Source organism: Peromyscus californicus, unplaced genomic scaffold (genome assembly GCF_007827085.1).
Source record: "Peromyscus californicus insignis strain IS unplaced genomic scaffold, ASM782708v3 Scaffold_9__1_contigs__length_137607984, whole genome shotgun sequence".
Classification (NCBI taxonomy): domain Eukaryota; kingdom Metazoa; phylum Chordata; class Mammalia; order Rodentia; family Cricetidae; genus Peromyscus; species Peromyscus californicus.
The window spans coordinates 68,091,598-68,109,958 of NW_026294617.1; the positions used below are offsets into that span (position 1 = coordinate 68,091,598).

At 52.7% G+C, this 18,361-nt stretch overlaps 3 protein-coding genes across 5 annotated transcripts in view; 1 reads left to right on the forward strand and 2 right to left on the reverse strand.

Moving 5' to 3' along the window:
• Position 1: 1 nt before the first annotated feature.
• Positions 2-6,671, reverse strand: Rab25 (RAB25, member RAS oncogene family). The gene is made up of 5 exons (XM_052730936.1): positions 5,999-6,671; positions 2,996-3,191; positions 1,261-1,454; positions 659-739; positions 2-325 (listed from the first exon to the last, which is right to left on the reverse strand). The coding sequence occupies exons 1-5, from the start codon at positions 6,039-6,041 to the stop codon at positions 198-200; spliced, it is 642 nt and encodes a 213-aa protein (XP_052586896.1). The 5' UTR covers positions 6,042-6,671; the 3' UTR covers positions 2-197.
• Positions 6,672-8,449: 1,778 nt separating this feature from the next.
• Lamtor2 (late endosomal/lysosomal adaptor, MAPK and MTOR activator 2) lies at positions 8,450-11,520 on the reverse strand. 2 transcript variants are annotated; one of them, XM_052730055.1, is made up of 4 exons: positions 11,205-11,404; positions 10,736-10,898; positions 8,878-8,967; positions 8,450-8,638 (listed from the first exon to the last, which is right to left on the reverse strand). In XM_052730055.1, exons 1-4 carry the CDS (start codon positions 11,270-11,272, stop codon positions 8,582-8,584), a joined length of 378 nt encoding a protein of 125 aa, XP_052586015.1. In that variant the 5' UTR covers positions 11,273-11,404; the 3' UTR covers positions 8,450-8,581. The 2 variants fall into 2 exon arrangements, 1 of the variants encoding a protein (XP_052586015.1); XR_008216274.1 differs by lacking the exon at positions 8,450-8,638 and having other exon boundaries at positions 10,661-10,898; positions 11,205-11,520.
• A 649-nt stretch (positions 11,521-12,169) lies between these two features.
• The window catches only part of LOC128105149 (translocon-associated protein subunit beta), a 37,246-nt gene continuing 31,054 nt past the window's right edge, over positions 12,170-18,361 (forward strand). Inside the window, exons 1-4 of one of the 2 annotated variants that reach the window (XM_052730053.1) lie at positions 12,170-12,349; positions 13,700-13,851; positions 14,188-14,387; positions 14,857-15,119. In XM_052730053.1, coding sequence (XP_052586013.1) covers positions 12,242-12,349; positions 13,700-13,851; positions 14,188-14,387; positions 14,857-15,119 — 723 coding nt within the window. In that variant the 5' untranslated portion in view covers positions 12,170-12,241. The remainder of the gene's footprint in view (positions 12,350-13,699; positions 13,852-14,187; positions 14,388-14,856; positions 15,120-18,361) is intronic. The other variant, XM_052730052.1, reaches the window with a different exon arrangement.

Genomic DNA, 18,361 nt, shown 5'->3' on the forward strand with positions numbered 1-18,361 from the left:
GGCCAGGCATGATACAAAACAGCTTTATTGGAGGGCCCTAGCCTGTGAGGGGTGTGGACAGATGATAGAGACGTGGTAGGGCATGATGACCCTGGGTGCTTGTGAACAGGACTCAAGGGTGGGGAGAAGTCTTGCAGTCAGGGTGGAGGGGTACCCGAAGGCAGAAGGCAGGGACACGGGCTTGACCATGGCTGAGGTCAAAGGTTAATGCAGCAAGCCTTCTTCTCCCCAGGGCCAGAATCTTGTCCAGCTTGGGCATTACCCAGGGTGATGGCATTGGTCCGGGTGCTGTTCTGCCTCTGCTTGGACACCTTTGCAAAGATCTCTAAGGACAAAGAGCAGTAATCAGGCTGGAAGTTTAATGTCCCACCCCCTAACCATGCCATTTCTGAGCACAGGTGGCCACCCCGCAAAGAGTTTTTGCTGGAAGGAAGTTGTTTTGACACCTGGGTCTTGTCTACCTTCCTGGGTAAACAAGGAACCCAGACTCGGCCCCCTAAAAAAATGAGGCCTTCTGGTTCCTTCCTTCAACTCTAGGATGAGTGGAGGGATGGGAGGTGGGACCAGTGACTCTGAGGAAGCTGGGGGCCTACAGTGGGCTGAGGGCTAGAACAGGATATTCCACCTGAAACAGTACCCAATGTGTGCAGGCTCTCACCTTTGAGGACAGTCTCAAAGGCTAGCTCAACATTGGTGGAGTCCAGGGCTGAGGTCTCCAGGAACAGCAGACCATTGTTTTCTGCCCAGAGAGGAAGCAGGCATTAGTTGTGGATCAATGACAACAGTGAAAACATTTATTTAATTCTTTCTAGGTCTTTTTTCTATATGCAAAACCCTTGGTAGACAGTAGCTTATTTAATCCTTTATACAATCTATAAGGCACGTTCATTTAGGAAAGTAAAGCCTAGAAACGCAGAGAGAATGAGGGAGGGACTTGCTCCCTGGCCTACGTCCAGTAACTGACCAGGAGGAGGCCGGAGGGTGTCTCCTAAACCACCACCTTGAACTGCTCACTGCTCAACCCGGAAGGAAAGCTTCTTGGGAGGCAGTGACTGGAGATGGCCACCAGGAGCCCACAGGGTGGGGGCTGTCTCAGCTGTGAACAACTGCTACTGAAGGCAGTCTCACAGCAGGGAGTAGGGGGAGACGGAGGGGTTCCCAAAAGGCCTGGCAGCAGTGAACCTCGTGAGGGGTAGACGGCTCAGGGCCCTAAGTGTCTGCACAGTCGAGAAGTCAGACTGAGTGGGAGTAGGCTCTCACCTGCGAACATGCAGGCCTCCTCAGTGGGCACCTCCCGCGCCTGGCTGAGGTCACTTTTGTTCCCCACGAGCATGACAACAATAGTGGCTTCCGCGTGGTCATAGAGCTCCTTGAGCCAGCGCTCCACAACGGCGTAGGTCTGGTGCTTCGTTAGGTCGAATACCAGGAGGGCCCCTACCGCTCCGCGGTAGTACCTGGACGGGGGTCGGAGGACGGACAGACTACATAGGGATGTCAGGCTCAGCCCCAGAGCGTAGTCCTCACTCAGGAAGGACCCCAGCCCTGCAGAGCCCTCCAGGCTCCCCTGTGCTGCGGGATTGCTGGTCTCAGTCTTCGCAGCTGCATCTCCCTGCTCCAAACCCCCACCCGCTCCTCAGAGGCACCCAGCTTCCTCGGTCCTCTGCCCGACTTCAGCCCTGCTCACCCACCAATGCCCATGTGGACTCTGGTCAGGCGTGCCCTTGGATCTTCCACTTTGAGTGTCTCCCTCACACAGCTCCTCATCTAGTGTCTTCTTCTCCTGGCATCTTTCCAGGGTGAGCCATATGCCTGCCCCTTGAACCAGTACCTGCCTGAGTTCCTACAGACATTTAGCCTCTTTCTGGAGCCTCTGAGTTCAAAAGGCTGTCTTCAGACTGGTGGCATCTAATTATTCCTTGTTATGTTTTGAGACAAGAACTCAGTATGTAGCCCAGGCTGGATTCAAACTCAAGGCAATCCTCCTGCTTCAGCTGGTATTATAGGGGTGAAACACCATTCGTGGTTTATTCCTAGTTCATTAACATGTCAACCAAGTCTTATAAGAGGTCAAATAAGTAAGAGTGGTGGGTGGGTGTGGCCCTCGAGTATACATAACAATAACCCCTGCTTCCTGCTTCCGGCCTCTTGTAGTTCTATCTTCCACCACACATGATAGACTGACCACATTTCAGACAGCAGGACCTAACACTGACCAGGAGATGCTGGATATGGTGCCAGAAGGCCTAACTTTCTGAGCCTTTATAAACTGCATATTCTAAGCAGGGGATATGCCTACTGTGTGGGAAGCCATAAATTCAGTTCTGAGTATAATACATCCATCCATCCATCCATCCACCAATCAATCAATCAATCAATCAACCAATCTAATTTTAAAAAATAGTGACCAGGAATGGTGGTGCACACCTTTAATGCCAGCATTCAGGAAGCAGAGGCAGCAGATCTCTGTGAGTTCCAGGCCAGCCTGGTCTACAGAGTGAGTTCCAGACCAGCCAGGACTACATAGTGAGTTCCAGGTCTACATGTGAGATCAGGCTAGCCTGGTCTACAAAACATACTCCGGGAGTCCAGCTAGCCCTTGGCACTTGTGATTAGACATGTTGCCAAGAGTAGAGCACTGTGCTGAAGTCAGGGGGCGCTCTCAGTCCACGCGCCTACTTAAGCAAGGATGGATTGGATTGTAACACCTCACTTCTTCCTGCAATGCTTCAAGAGCTCCGCAAAATGCCAGGTATAAAGTACTTTGTATCTTCCTGGGCACATGGGAGGTTTAGTAAGTGGGGCTATGACTTGTGTTCACCATCATTACATCCTGTCTGTCTCTGTTGGTCAATCACAGAACTTGTGTCTTCATGATTCCCATCCCAGGGAACACACAGCAGAGTCTCCTGCCTCCCATCCTCCCACGTCTCTAGTCCACAGGAGAGTCCTGGTTTCCCAGGGTCCTCACAAACAAACCCCCCAGGCCTGGGCTCACGCAGAGGTGATGGCTCTGTATCGCTCCAGGCCAGCTGTGTCCCAGATCTGTGCCTTGACAGCAGCGGTGCCCAGCATTACAGTGCGGGTGGAGAACTCAACCCCGATGGTGGTGCGGCTATCGTGGCTGAACTCATTGCGGGTGAACCGGGACAGCAGATTGGTCTTGCCCACGCCTGACTCGCCGATCAGCACCACTGAGGGAGTGGAGAGAGGAGAGCTGAGGCAGGGCAGAGCAGCTCTGAGCCTACCTGAACCCTAGAGTCTGTGCCACAGGAAAAAAGGAGCTCAGAAAAGCAAGGAGAGAGTTGGCTCTCCTGGTAGAGGCTGTGGCTGGCTACAGTGCTACAGTGCTTAGGGCATCTCTGTGTGTATGGCCGGGGGGGGGGGGGGGGGGGGGGGGGGGGTAGCGCCATTGCTGTATATGAGTTATGAGTTGGAAGGATGAGGAAGAGGGGCTTGGGAGCGTTATGTGATTACATGGAAGAGGGAGATGTAGGTGTAAAGTTGGCAGGTGACACTTCTGTGGGTGATAGGAAGGTGTAGGTGTGCACCTGTGTGTATGCATGTGTATTACTGCCTCTCCTTTGCTAGAAAAAGCATCCCCATTCATCCAGGGCATGTCCTCAGACCCAGGGCAAGGGTTTTAGGGTTAGGCAGGCATCTGTCCCACTGGCTTTGTGGCCTTTTTAAATTGTTTTGTTTTAAGATGTATTTATTTGCCAGGCAGTGGTAGCGCACGCTTTTAATCCCAGAACTCGGGAGGCAGAAGCAGGCGGATGGATCTCTGTGAGTTTGAGGCCAGCCTGGTCTACAGAGCAAGTTCCAGGACAAGCTCCAAAGCTACACGGAGAAACCCTGTCTCAAAAAAAAAAGGGGGGGGGGCTGGAGAGATGGCTCAGAGGTTAAGAGCACTGCTTGCTCTTCCAAAGGTCCTGAGTTCAATTCCCAGCAACCACATGGTGGCTCACAACCATCTGTAATGAGATCTGGTGCCCTCTTCTGGCCTGCAGGGATATGTGCAGATGGAAAACTGTATACATAATAAATAAATACATCTTTAAAAAAAAAGATGTATTTATTTTATGTGTATGAGCATCTTGCTTCTATGTATGTATGTTTTGCTTGTACATATGGATCCCTGGTAGGATGTCAGATCTCATGGAACTGGAGTTATGGATGGTTGCTCATGGAACTGGAGTTATGGATGGTTGTGAACCACCATGTCAGTCCTGGGAATTGAACCGGGGTCCTCTGCAAGAATAACAGTGCTCTCACCCACTGAACCACCTCTCTAGCCCCCCTCGTGACCTCTTTTTGGCAAGCTACTTAACTCTCTACATGTTAGTTTCCTCCTCTGTAAAATAGAGACGCCAGTGGCTGACATTTATAGAGTGCCTCCTCACATCAGCCACTGTCCAGAAAACCTTATGTGGCCTCATCATGCCCGGAGACGTGAATGCCTTCACGAGTCCCATTTTTATAGACACACACAGTAGGTCTATCACACTGTACTAAACATAAACATACTGCCCACCTCTCCCTTCCAGGAAGGATTTGCCCCACCCCCTCATGGCAAGGGGTGAAGGCAATGACAGTGGCAGCTCAGTGTGCCCTCATGGACATGGGATGTCATGCCTCTCCTAGACAGCTCCAGGTGGTACCCCAGGATCCGTGTTCTGAGGCTACCCCAAAGCTTCCTGTTTTCCAACTATCTCTGAGCTCTCATGGCAAGTGACTACCCTCTACCCAACCCTGTTTACTCCTGCTTATCTTCACCTGTGGTGGCCCGTAGTCAACATGGAATACCCCACACTATGGAGACAGTGCTCTCACATAGTGTGGCACTGGGACCCCATCTGTGCTAACTAACTGGTAAGTGGCAGAGAGACCATGGGACCACTCAAAATGATGGACCACACCAGGGATGTGGAGATGATTTTGTGAGAATGGCATCTACTAGGAGCTTAATCAATGGGAGTCACTATACCATGGCCACAGCCCTACCGGCTTCCTTGGAAAAACGCCAGGAGTACAGGCTCCCCAGCTTGGGCCAGGGTGGGGTTGAGATTGGGAGAGGCTCTGGGGTGTGGTGCAAAGTGGGGTGAGAGTGCCACCAGGCCACCTTGCCTTCAGGAAGTGGGTTAGAAACCCACAAAGGGACCAAAGACTAGGAGCCCAGAATAAAAAAGCAGGAAGGATGCATGCTCACTTCCAGGGACAGCCCGGTGAACAGTGCCTAGTGTCTGGGTCCAAAGAAGGTGCAAAGGCCCATCACACAGGCTTCAGCCCAGGAGTCCCGTGGAACCCATCAGACTGCTCCAAATTCACTGCATTGTCCCAATATCTTCCCTGTGTACCAACCACGGAGCTCAACAAAGACTGTGTCTCTCCTTCCCCTCGTTTCTATGCACCTGCTCAGAAGGATGACTGGATGACTCTCTTTCTCTTTTATTTCCCCAGTTTTTTTTCAAGACCGGGTTTCTCTGTGTAGCCCTGGCTGTCCTGGAACTCACTCTGTAGACCAGGCTGGCCTTGAACTCACAGAGATCCACCTGCCTCTGCCTCCTAAGTGCTGGGACTAAAGACATGCACCGCCACTGCTTGGACAGACTTTCTTCCTCTTCAGTTGGCTTTCTTCTCCCTCTGCCCTGAACGCAAGTCCTTTCTGAAGTTGGACTTCCACCTCTTGCACTTCCAGGGCTAACATTCCCAGGGATTTGAGCGTGTATTAGAGACTGGGCAGGGAAGCCTGCTAATGTGGCAATAGGAAGGAATAGAGCGTACAGCTTCTAAACATCTGCACCTGTAACCACACCTGCCTATACTCCTCGAGGCCTCCTTTCTCTCCTAGAAGGAATGCTGATCCTGGGGGGGGGGGGGGGGGGGGGGGGGGGGGAGTCCAAGTAAGAGACAAAAAAACAAGAAAAGACCTTGTCTCCTCTGAAAAAAGCCTCTCTCCCACCCTCTCTAGATTCTTCCCTTTCCAAGAGCCCCAACTTACCCTTGAAGACAAAATTATAATCTTCGTCTTTTCCGTTCCCCATCTTGGCTCAGCATGGAGAGCGAAGGTGTTTGCAGGTGCAGAGGTCACAGTCTGTTTATTGGTTAAATGACCTCAACTCTCAGCTTAGAGACCCGCACCTAGCTCCCCTCTCATTGGGGTGAGGGACAGAGGGCTGAGTTGAGGCCAGGAAGAGCCCCGGAGGCTCAGCTTTGGCAGGTTGGGCTACTCCGTGGGAACTGAGAGGACGGAAGCTGAGAACAGGAAGAGCTAGCCAGCTCGACTGGGGACCTGCGGCACAGGTGGGTGGGGCGAAGATGACGTCAGACAGGTTAAACAGGTTAGGTGTCTGCTTTCAACCCACACTCCCCAAATAGGAGAGCCTGCTCCTGGAGTTAACAGTGGGTGAGGCTGCGGCTGAAGGCTGAGTGCACATTGCAGAGTTCCTAGGGTTTGTGGAAGGGGGGCTGCCACGAGGCTGAGAGAGATAGACACGGGGCGGGGCAGAAGCCTACTGGCCTCCAGCTTTCCCATCTCAAGTTTGGTAAAGACACATACTGAGGGCACCAGGAGAAGGGCTGTTGTGGCAAGAAATGCAAGCTGAGTGCAGCATCTCTGCAGTGCAGAGCTGTGGGAGCTGCACCAGCATGCAGCTTCCAGCCCCTCCTTAACAGCCCCAGGTCAGGGATGGGCAGCATTTCTCACTCAGGTGGAGCTGGGACTCTACCTGCCCAGATGGGTCCCTTCTTATTTACTATACACAGATTTGCTCCCTTCCTAGATGGGCGGCAGAGACAAGTGTAGAAAGAGCCGGACACAGTGAATATGGGTGCAGAATCTGAAGACGAAGACAACCCTGAGTCATGGGGTTTTCAATTCTTGTCAGGGCCTGAGGCCTCACGGCAAGGTATCTTGTTTGTAAGAGGTGCCAGGTTTGGGGCTTTACCCTGCAATCCCCAGGAAGCTGGGTTGGAGGATTGAGAGCTAGAAACCAGCCTGCACCATGTTGAGTTCAAGGCCAGCCTGAGCTACATAACAAGACCCTAGCTCCTGAGACCAACCAGGGGTCAGCAAGATGGCTTAGCAAGTAAAGGCACTTGATGCCAAGCCCGACAACCGAGCAGATCCTAGGACCCACATGGTGGAAGGACAGTCTATTCCAAGTTGTCTTCTCACCCCTACACATGTGGAAAAAAATTTAGGGGCGGTGGTGGCAAACACTTTTAATCCCAGCACTCAGGAGGCAGAGGCAGACAGAACTCTGTGAGTTCAGGGCCAGCCTTATCTATAGAGTAAGTTCCAAGATAGCCAGGGATATACAGAGAAACCTTGTCTCAAAAAACCAAAAAAGAAAAAAAAATGTAGGACCATGAGATGGTTCTGCACATAAAGATACTTGCCACCCAGCTGGAGAGATGGTTCAGCAGTTAAGAGCACTGACTGCTCTTCCAGAGGACCCAGGTTCAATTCCCAGCACCCACAGGACAGCTCACAACTGTCTGTAACTCCAAGATCTGACACCCTCACAGACATACACGCAGGCGAAACACCAGTGCACATAAAATAAAAATAAATAAATTATTGTCAAAAAAGAACAAATACTACCAAGTTTGACCACTTTGAGTTCATTCCTTGAGACCCACATGGTGGAGAGACCCAACTTATGAAAGTTGTCTTCTGACTGCCATACTTGTACCGTGGGACACACCCACCCACACGTGTGCACACATACAATAAGTAAATGTAATGGTGAAGAATCTGCATGACCACACGCAATTTCCTTTTTTAATTAAAAAAAAAAAAGAAACGCTGCAGAGAGGATCTGGCTGGCTCACGGAAACTTAGGAGAGTTTCTAGCTTAAGGGCACTCCTCCCTCCTTAAGCCAGAACAGATTGAACTCTAGGTCTCTATATTTTCTGTGTCCAACAAAAACAGGCCTTTGCTCCTCCAGCTCAGTTCCAAGGTGCTGCCAAAGGGTGGATAAGATTCTGCTCTGAGGGCTAGAGAGAAGGCTCAGCAGTTAAGAGCACTGGCTACTCTTGCAGAGGACCCAGGTTTGGCTCTCAGCACCTACAAGGTGTCTCACAACTGTCTGTAACTGGTTCTAGAGGGACCTGACGTCCTTCTCTGACCTTTGCAGACATGCACATGGTGCAGACGTCACCCCAGGCCAACCTGGTCTACAGAGCTAGTTCTAGGACAGCCACGGCTACACAGAGAAATCCTGTCAGGGGTGGGTGGGGGAGAAAAATCAGTTCTGAGTGGCTGGAGTTAGATGAAGCCCAGTACTGGAGAATCAATTGTGCTGGGCAGCCCTGCCAAGAACTGCTGGGAGATTTGATGATGGGGGGTGAGGGAACCCACCTTTGCAGAGGATAAGGAATCCTCTTAAGTAATCCACCCCACTCCTTCCCAAGGCCTGAGCTCTTCATCCAAGAAAGCAGCTGAGACACAAGGCAAGAGTTGAAATTTATTTGGAAAAAAGCCAAAGTCCCACTTTCCTGTAACCAGTCTAATAGGTGTTTCCAGGGCCCTGCTCCTCCCAACCTCCATCCCTTCTGACTCCAGCGTCCATCACATTATTATGATGCTGCTACTTGGGTGAGGGGCTCCTCCAGGTACTGCACCAAAGCCTGGGCCTGCAAGGACGGAAAACACAAGTCAGTCCATGCATGGCTTATGCTTAGAGGGATCCCAAATTGGCTCCCTACTCCACATTGAGTCACCAGCCAGCCCCCACTCCACCCCATTGCTCTTTAGTCCATCCCAGACAGGGATGGAGTATATAGAACTTCAGAAAGGGGCACATGTAGGGAATGGACACAGTGAACAGGCACTATGGCTGGGCCCAGGAAGGTTGGAACAGGAATGTACTCACTTTGGCCTTGAGCATTCCGAAGCCTACAGTCTCCTTGGCATACATACATAACAGGAGGTTGGCCACCCGAGTAATGGCTACACGTCCCTCCTAGTGGGGAGAATACATTGAAGCATTCTGCTTGGCACCTTTAGTTCCTACCTCCCCAGGGCTCCTCTGAGCCTAGAGAGATTGTCTCCCAAGGCTGGCAGAGCAAGAAGTTCATCTAGAAAGCTTTGCCCAACCCTGAAGACATGGGGCCTGACGCTGATTCCAGCCTCAGCACAGGCAATTCCTAATCAAGTTATTCTGGGGAACCAAGTCTCCCAGAAACTGGGGTTTTCTTCTAATGCCAAGAATTGTCTCAACAAGTGAGGGATCAGGAACAATAACCCAATTTGTCTGTTGCTCTTGCAGAAGACCTGGGTTCAAGTCCCAACACCCATTGTGCTCACAACCATAGAGTTCAGGGGATCCGATGTCTTCTTTTGCACCTCCTTGGGGGCACCATGCATGCACAGGGTGCCCATATGTAACACCTGGGCAAAACTCTCATACATACAGAATAGCCGGGCGGTGGTGGCGTGCACGCGCAAGGCCAACCTGGTCTACAGAGCGAGTTCCAGGAAAGGCGCAAAGCTACACAGAGAAACTCTGTCTCAAAAAAGCAAACCAAAAACAACAACAACAAAAAAATCATACATAATAAAATAAATAAATTTAAAAAACTTAACGGCAAAAAAATCCACAACCCAACTTACATGTCTCCTCTTTTCTCATGGTATAGTTTTTCAAAATGAGGATCAACTAAGGTTGATCAACATTTAAAAAAAAAAAAAGAAAGAAATGACAGATGTCAAATTGTAGTTAAGAGAAGTGATGTTTCATGAAACTTGTTTTAGTGTATCAATGTGTATACTAGGCGTTGTTGACTCAAAAACAAAAATTGTGCTTCTGGGAATGGGTCCTAGGAGCCCAAAGTGCTCTACCACTGAGCTCCATCCTCTATCCCTTAAAATGCATTTATTATGGCTGGGTTGCTGTGAATGTCTTTGGAGATTCTGCCCCATGCCCCATGTCACCAGCCCTAGATTCAGTACCCAGGAAGAGTCAGCCATGGTTGGGAGGGGTGTAAAGAATGGACTGCCTCAATCACAAAGAAGAGCTTTCTGAGGAGCGTTCACCCCCACCCGGGACCAACTGATTGGCTTCTGCACATCATCCCTGTCCAGGGTGCTGGGAACCAGGCATTTCTTTTTAGACCTACCCTACTACTTTTCCCCATTCTGGAACACTCCGTCCTTACTGACCTTTATCCAAACTCACTCTGCCGTAGGCCCTTTGCAATTGCTGTTCTGTCAGAAATACAGTGCTGGGACTAGAGGCATAAGCCACCAACCATGTCCTGAACTGTTAGAAATATTTTCCCGCCAGCCAGTGGTGGCGCATGCCTTTAACCCCAGCACTTGGGAGGCAGAGGCAGATGGTTCTCAGTGAGTTCCAGGCCAGCCTGGTCTACAGAGTGAGTTTCAGGAAAGCCAGGACTACACAGAGAAACGCTGTCTCGAAAAACCAAAGAAAGAGAGAGAGAGAGAGAGAGAGAGAGAGAGAGAGAGAGAGAGAGAGAGAGAGAGAGAATTTCCCAACAGATCAATGCATGGCTTATTCCCTTCCTCTCTCCAATCTTCAGATCTTTTAGCAAATGTCACCCTCTCAGTGAGATTGACCGCCACATGTGTCTGCACCCACTCTCCTTTTTTAATATCTATGTTTTACTTATTTAGCAAGGTGTGGTGGTGCACACCTGCAATCTCACTTTTCAGGAGGCAGAGGCAGGATGATCACTGCAAGTTCGAGGTCAGCCTACTTTACTCCATACCATGCAGTCCATGAGGATAAATTTGAGATTGTCTTCATTAAACGCTTGGTTCCCGTTCCGGTCGTACGCGGCCCAGATGTTACTGGCGATGGCCGCGGTGACCCGGGCATCTGTGTCCCCATAACCGGAGTAGGCCAGCAACGATCCCTCGTTATTCAGCAGCCTGGAGAGGATGGGGAAGGATATCGACAAACTCAGGAAGAGTAAAAAGCCTGGGTTCCTTTCCCAATTCCCGCTCCTGGCGTTTTTAGGAAGCAAGGATCTGCGCTGAATATATCCCGGAACATACATGCCTTAAGCACTAGTCGACTTCCCTTTCCCAGAGGGGCCCTCACGTAGGGTTCCCGAAAAGACCGCTCGCATCACGAGCCTCCTCCTAGCGTGGGGCTCCTTCCCTACCCCTACTGCAGGCAGCCGCGCGCCGCCCCAACTCCAGTGCTCGCCGCTCGGGTCCTTGTTGTGCACTCACAGGGTGCTTTGGACTCCTCCGGTGTTGGCTTGGCTTAGCACCTGCGTCAAAGCCTTGGGACGCAGCATGCCTGCGTCTCCCAACCCTGATCGGTACCCAGACAACCCCAGTCACCGCCAGCTGCTCTCCACCAGCCGCTTCCGGTGGCCCAGTAGCCCAGCTACCAGGCGCCCTGGTAGTTGTAGTCTCCACTGAGGCTCTGGCCCAATCCCCGCCCCGCGCGGGGGGCGCTGGGAATCGTAGTTTCTTGTGACATCGCAAGGACTTCTGGGAACTATAGTTCTGCTTTCCAGTCCGACCATGAGGCTCTGGGGAAAAAGAGCGGGAGTGCAAGGACAGTGGCAACATTGGAAGGACTTTTAACCCCTTCCACGAAAAGGGCGCCTTTGCGCCTACTGGTCAACCCGCGATTCACTAATAATAATAAAGATCTGTATCTGTTAAGCACATCCTTGGCCCTTTTTCAAAGCAGTATTGCACGTTAGTCAACCGTTCTGTGAGGTACTGCTGTCTTGACGCCCAGGGCTCAGAGAAGCCACGTAGGCAAACTCCAGGTCTCCGACACTGTCCTTAATGGCCCCCTCGGGACGGCTCCCGGGAGGCCACGGCGCTTCCTGCAGAGGCGTTAAGAACGTCCAGATCCAGGAGCGACCCCAGGCCCGGCAGAGATGCCGCCGCCCAAGAAAACCAAGTTAGCCCAGGGGACGGAGATGAGGCGGCGGAACAGAAAGTCCTTTGTCCCGAGCGGGAGGGAGCCGCGGGCATCGCCGAGTCTTCCGCCCTCGGCGTCGGCCACTCCGCCCTCTCGGGGCTCCGGCGAAGATCGGCCCGAGCAGCTGCGGACCCCGCTCGGCCCTGGGCCGCCCCAGCTGCAGTGCCCCCCCAGGCCGCCCGGGGCGCTGTGGCTGCGGCTGTCCGGAGGGGGCGGCGGAGCCTTGGGGAGGGGCGGGAGGGGGAGTTGGAGGCGCCGAAGCCGAGCCGGGCCGGGAGGACCGGGAGGAGGAGCCGGGCGGGCTGGCGGGCGGCCGGGCGGCGGCATGGCGGAGCCGAGCGGGGCCGAGACGAGGCCCCAGATTCGGGTCACCGTCAAGACCCCCAAGGACAAGGAGGAGATCGTGATCTGCGATCGAGCCTCGGTTAAGGAGGTAGGACGGCTGGCGCTGGAGGGAGGAGGAGGGCGGGAGCCGTGCGCGGAGGGGTCAGCGCTGAGATGGAGACCTCGGGGACGGCCTGGCTGCGGGGACGGGCCCCCGGCCGGGGCGGAGCCCACGGGGATCCGGGCAGCGCGAGGGCAGACGAAGCGGGTAGGGGGCGCCCTGCCTGAGCTAGTCCGGCGAGCGTGGCGCGGGTTGGGACGGGTTTGGCAGCGCTACCGGGGCTGGGGGCGTGGTGGGGGAGCTTGGGGAAGGGACACCTGGCACGCGGGTGCCCCGAGGGTCCTAGGCTTGAGGGGAGAGTGCGCCGCGGTTCCTGGTGGAGGTTCCAGGCACCGAGGCACCGTGCGGCCCGAGTGAGCTAAGCTCCCCCGGGAGAGCCGCGTGGTGGGGGTGCTCTCTCTCCCCGCACAGGTCCTTCCTGCTCGCAAGTCGAAACGGTTGTGTGGTTCAGTTTTCTGCTCTATAGGATATATTGAGCGCGGTAGGTGCTCAACAAAATAATGTTGAATGAGTGAGGGACTATTGACTCTGTTCCCCACTGCTCGGAGCTGCTCCAGAACTGCGCACAGGGCGGGGCTTAGGATAGGCCATCTGGTTGGAAGAGAGGGATCTTTTGCTTAGCAAGTGCACTGTTTATAATTAGAGTATGTGTTGTGTTGTGTTTTGGAGGAGCTGATAGACTCTAGAGAGTCTAACTCACCCCAGAGTGCCCTTTAGTACCACTACTGCTCTCATGCAAGAATTTACAGTCCTCCCGGAAGGGCTGAATTGGAACACAGCTCTTATTGAGAGTGTGTCTACTGGAGACATTGATATGCAGACCGGAGTTATTACCTGCTCTCTGATCCTTATCTTTAAAATCTCAGCAGAGGTGGGCAGACCTCTGTGAGTCCGAGGTCAGCCTGGTCTACATAGAGGGTTCCAGGGCAGTAACGGCTACACAGAGAGAGACCTTGCCTCTAAATAAATAAATGAGATGGAGATAGTAACTAACACACTCAACAGCTGGATCTGTTTGTTATAGTTATGAGAAAGCTGGGAATAAAGTGCAGAGAGAAACTGCCAGTCAAGAGGAAGCTGGAGAGAGAGAGCCCGAGGCCAAGGCTGGTTGGAGGAGTTGGGATGAGGAGGGCTACCCAGGTGCTAACCCTCACAGAGAACTGGGTGGTCGTGGTAGATAGCAGCAGGGTTTTCTAGGGTGAGGAGAACCATCGTGGAACCAATGGAAAAAGCAGACTTCACTGTTGCTTATCGCAGCTAGAGGGGCAGAGTGGAGAGCAGAGTCCTGGCAGTGGGGTACAGGCAGGCTCCCCAGTGATCTCTGCCTCTTGACCACAGTTCAAGGAGGAAATCTCCCGGAGGTTTAAGGCTCAGCAGGATCAGCTGGTCCTGATCTTCGCAGGCAAGATCCTCAAGGATGGAGACACTCTGAACCAGCATGGGATCAAGGATGGGCTCACGGTCCATCTAGTCATCAAGACCCCTCAGAAGTAAGTTCGGGAAAGGAGCCGACTTTGCTCCTAATTGGGACTTCTCTTCAGATGCTTTCTCACCTGTTCAACTATGTAGACGGCTGTTGGCCAGGCCTGGTGCAGGTGGATAAGGTCTTACCTCTAGGGCAGCCTGACTGACCACTCCCAGATTGCCTTAAAAACTAGTGATACTGGCATCATTCCTCTCTCCTGGATCCCCTCCTGCCCCCATCTTGCCGGCCTGGGGTAAGGGTGGGGTAAGGCTGCTCAGGGGTGGCTTGAGCTGGGAGCAGCTACACAGCACCCGCCCACTTGTACTCCCTCCAACCAGGAGTCTCCATTGTTTGTTCTCAGGGCTCAAGATCCAGTGGCCACTACTGCTTCTCCCCCATCCACTCCTGACTCTGCCTCTGCACCCTCCACCACACCTGCCTCACCCGCTGCCCCTGCCCAGCCCTGCGGCTCTGGCAGTGCCACTTCAGATGCTGGCAGTGGAGGGGGACCCTCTCCAGTGGCTGCAGAGGGGCCCCCAAGTGCTACTGCGTCAATTCTCTGTAAGCCTTTGGGGAGGAGAGCATAATCTTGTATTTACTGGGCAGGGAAGTGGGGTGCACAAAGATAAAGAAGAACAGTGGCCCCTGCTCCTAGTCTCATGGGGGTAGACACTCTTCCAGATGTTGGTGATTAAGCCAAGCTGGTGGTGTTGGTGGTGGTGGTGGTGGTGGTAAGCAGTTCATGATGGTTTCCAGGATTTCAGGAGCAGAAGGAGAGATGGGGTTGAGTGTCCTGGAGAGGAGAGAAGTACAGAAAAGCAGGTGGCTGCTGGTTCATTTCTCTCTGTTCAATGATATGCTCATCCTGGCCTCTGCCTTTATAGAGGCCTCTTTGCTGGAGCTGTGGGAGCGATTGCAAGAGGGACCTGTGAGAAGCAATTAGGGGCTATCCTAGAGAGCCAAGTTTGTAGGCTCTGCTGGATCTGAGAAGGGCCTGAGAGGTAGACTCTGACCCTACTCCTTCCCACAGCTGGCTTCGGGGGCATCCTTGGCCTAGGCAGCCTGGGCCTGGGTTCTGCCAACTTCATGGAGCTGCAGCAGCAGATGCAGAGACAGCTCATGTCCAACCCTGAGATGCTGTCACAGATCATGGAGAACCCCTTGGTCCAGGATATGATGTCAAACCCTGACCTGATGCGCCACATGATCATGGCCAACCCCCAGATGCAGCAGCTGATGGAGAGGAATCCCGAGATCAGCCACATGCTCAACAACCCGGAGCTCATGAGGCAGGTGGGTATGCGACAAGACTGGAGGAGGGAGGAATCCGGTATCAGCCATTTTGAGCTTATTATTGACTGAACAGCTATATTTTGAATACTTGATACAGTGATGAATGGACATAGGCCAGAAACTCCTTGTCTCTAAGGGAAGTGGGACAGATATGCAGGCAACACCGAATTAATAGGTTTTCTCTGTAACATGATAGTAGGTTTCTCTGCTGTCGCAGTAAGCCAGATCAAGCCCAATTGAAAAAGCAAAAGAACAGGTGTATTTGAGCAAAGCAACTCCCGAGTGAGTCCTTCAGCCCCAGAGATTGGGGCTGAAAAGTCTCACAACTGAACTAAAGCAGGGAACTATATACCCTGGAGGTGAGGGGTGGTGATGTGTCCTCTACAGCTGGGTTTGTGTCCAAGTATGGTCAAATGCTGACCTCTTTACATGGGGTCTTGGGCGGCTGGCAACTTCAGGGGAAGAGCCACCACAGCCGCCAAGAATGCGGAACTGGGCTTTTTTGCGCCTTTTCTTTGTTGGAGATTTTCTGAGTGGGCGAGGTTTGGAGAGAGAGGAATGGGGCGTAATGGATCAAGCAGGAGTAAGCTCGAGGTTCTAGCCGAACATTTTAACCTTTTTGGGTATATGGGCACCGGTTCAAATCTGGCTACTTCCTGTTGGCATGGGACAACGTGGGGAGGCAGAGTCGGGAGGCAGGAGGCTTATGGGTGAAGAAGCATTCGGTCAACTGCCCGTTCTGGAGACCCCACAAATCCGTTCCTGGAGGAAACAGAGAAGGCAAATTGCTAGGGGAAAAAAATAGACAGATTATTACCACCGGCCCTATGAACAGGGCTAACCATGGGAAGAGTGAATATTGCCAGAAAGAGTGGAACAGAGATGTGCCCTGGTTGTATTGGTGAAGTTCTTCAGACAATTGATGGGATGGCTCGATATTAGTTTCCACCTGCCGAATTCGTTAATACAGTAGCATGTTTCCCCAGGAACATGCAGTGTCTGTAAAACAGCTGGAACAGATTTACACCTTGGTGTCATAGCAAGGGCTATGGCTTTGGGTTAAAAGGCATGAGCATTTTGAGGGGAAAAAATATAGCCCAGAAGACAAAAGAGACAAATGTGAATGAGCAAGACACAAGAGCAGATAGACTTGACCATCGTGGCCCCTCACTGGGACAGTCGGGAGAACCGGAGGTAGAGGGTCCCAGTTGTTGTACAGACCATTCATCCTGGGTAGGGGCCCGCTTGAGCCTGGAGAGGTGGTACCAGCACTGATGTCCCAGGAGCTTGGCAGCTGAGGGGGTGAGGATCACGGTGTAGGGTCCTGTCCCACCAGGACTCTACAGACTTGGGAGATAACTGCTTGAGGAGTCCCCAGTCCCCCGGGGAGAGCGGGCAGGCTCAGGGGCAGTTGGGTCTGTTGGCTTGGGGGCATGGTGACAGCTGTCAGCATGTGAATGGAGGAGGGACTGTAGGAGGGACAGGTAGGATAGGTACCCAACCAGTGGAGGGGTCTGGGTTGGGAGGTGGCTGTTATCTGTAAAGGAGTTCAAAAGGGCCGGGCGGTGGTGGCGCACGCCTTTAATCCCAGCACTCGGGAGGCAGAGGCAGGCGGATCTCTGTGAGTTCGAGGCCAGCCTGGTCTACAGCGCGAGATCCAGGAAAGGCGCAAAGCTACACAGAGAAACCCTGTCTCGAAAAACCAAAAAAAAAAAAAAAAAAAAAGGAGTTCAAAAGGGCTTAGGCCTGTAGGAGATCGTGGGGTGGCCTGGAGGCGGGTAAGGGCAATGGAGAGGAGGGAGGGCTAAATAACCTGAGTTCTATAGAGAGCTTGATGGATCTGTTGGCCCTCTCAACCATTCCTGAGGACTGTGGGCAGTAAGGGATGCCAAGTTTCCAGGAGATGTTGAAGGCTTCAGACACAAGCTTGATGACCCTGGAAGTGAAAGCTGATCTGTTGTCCATTTGGGTGGTCTGTGGCACGCTGAACTGAGGGATGATGTGTTCAAGAGTACCTGAGCTACCACATTTGCTGTTTCCCTGAAAGTGAAGAATACCTCTATGCATCCTGTAAAAGTGTCAAAAAGAGTTAGGAGATAGCGGAGCATTTCATGAATGGGCATATGGGTGAAGTCAACCTGCCAGTCCTCACCTGGTTGGTGTCCTTGGAGCTGGTACAAGGGTTGGTGTATCTGGAGGGCCCCCTGTGGGTTGGCCTTGGCACATGTTTGGCAGGAGGAGTGGACCTGTAAAATACGGGCTTGAAGATGGGTGGATCAAAGAGGGACTCTAGGAAATGGAACAAAGCTTTGGGGCCTATATGTAAGGTTTGGTGGATGTCCGAAATGATGGACAGTGCCTGACCTGGGGGAGGATGGGGTGGTTATTTAAGTAGACCATCTGTCTTTTGCTGTGTGGCCCCTTTATTCAGGAGTTCGTCCCTCTCCTCTGCTTGGTAACAGGGCTGATAGGAGAAAGTCAAAAACAAAATATGTCCTGTCGATCCAGGGGAGCTGGAGGCCAGTTGCCGGGCTGCTGAAGGCAGTCCTGTCATTGCCTAAGGCCACTGGGTCCTTGGAGGACTGATGTCCCCGACAGTGGATTATGGCTACTTCTGCAGGGAGTTGGAGGGCCTCCAAGAGCTATAAGGGGTCCATTGACAATGGGAGTGCCCTTGGCAGTGAGGGAGCCCCTTTCCCTCCAAAGGACAGAGTGGGTATGGGCTATTAAAAGGCATATGTAGAGTCAGTGTAGATGTTAACCCGTTGACTGTTAGCTATCTGGAGTGTTCTAGTCAAGGCAATTAATTCGGCCTTTTGTGAAGAGGTCCCCACCAGCAGGAGGGTTGCTTCAAGCGTTTTAGTGAAAGTGACTAACGCATAAGCCGCCTGGTGGTTTCCTGATCTGTCTGTAAGAGGGCTTCTATCAACGAAGAGGGTGAGTTGGGGGTCTGTGAGGGGTTGGTCTAGGAGACCAGGCCGGGGTGATAAGGCCTCCACAGCCTCTGGGCAGGAGTGGAGGGGCAATCAGAGAAGAAGGGCCAAGGAGGAGGGTTGAAGGGACCCGTGAGGCAATTGAGGGAAGAAGAAGATGGGAGCCAGAAGGGAGTGTGGGGGCCAAGGAGAGGGTAGCCCCAAAGCCGCTGAGGCTGTCATGGCCAAGTAAAGGTACCAGACAAACAGGTATGACTAGAAAAGGGTGTGAGGAGAATCATCCTGTAAGAATGCAGGAAGTGGCAGGGT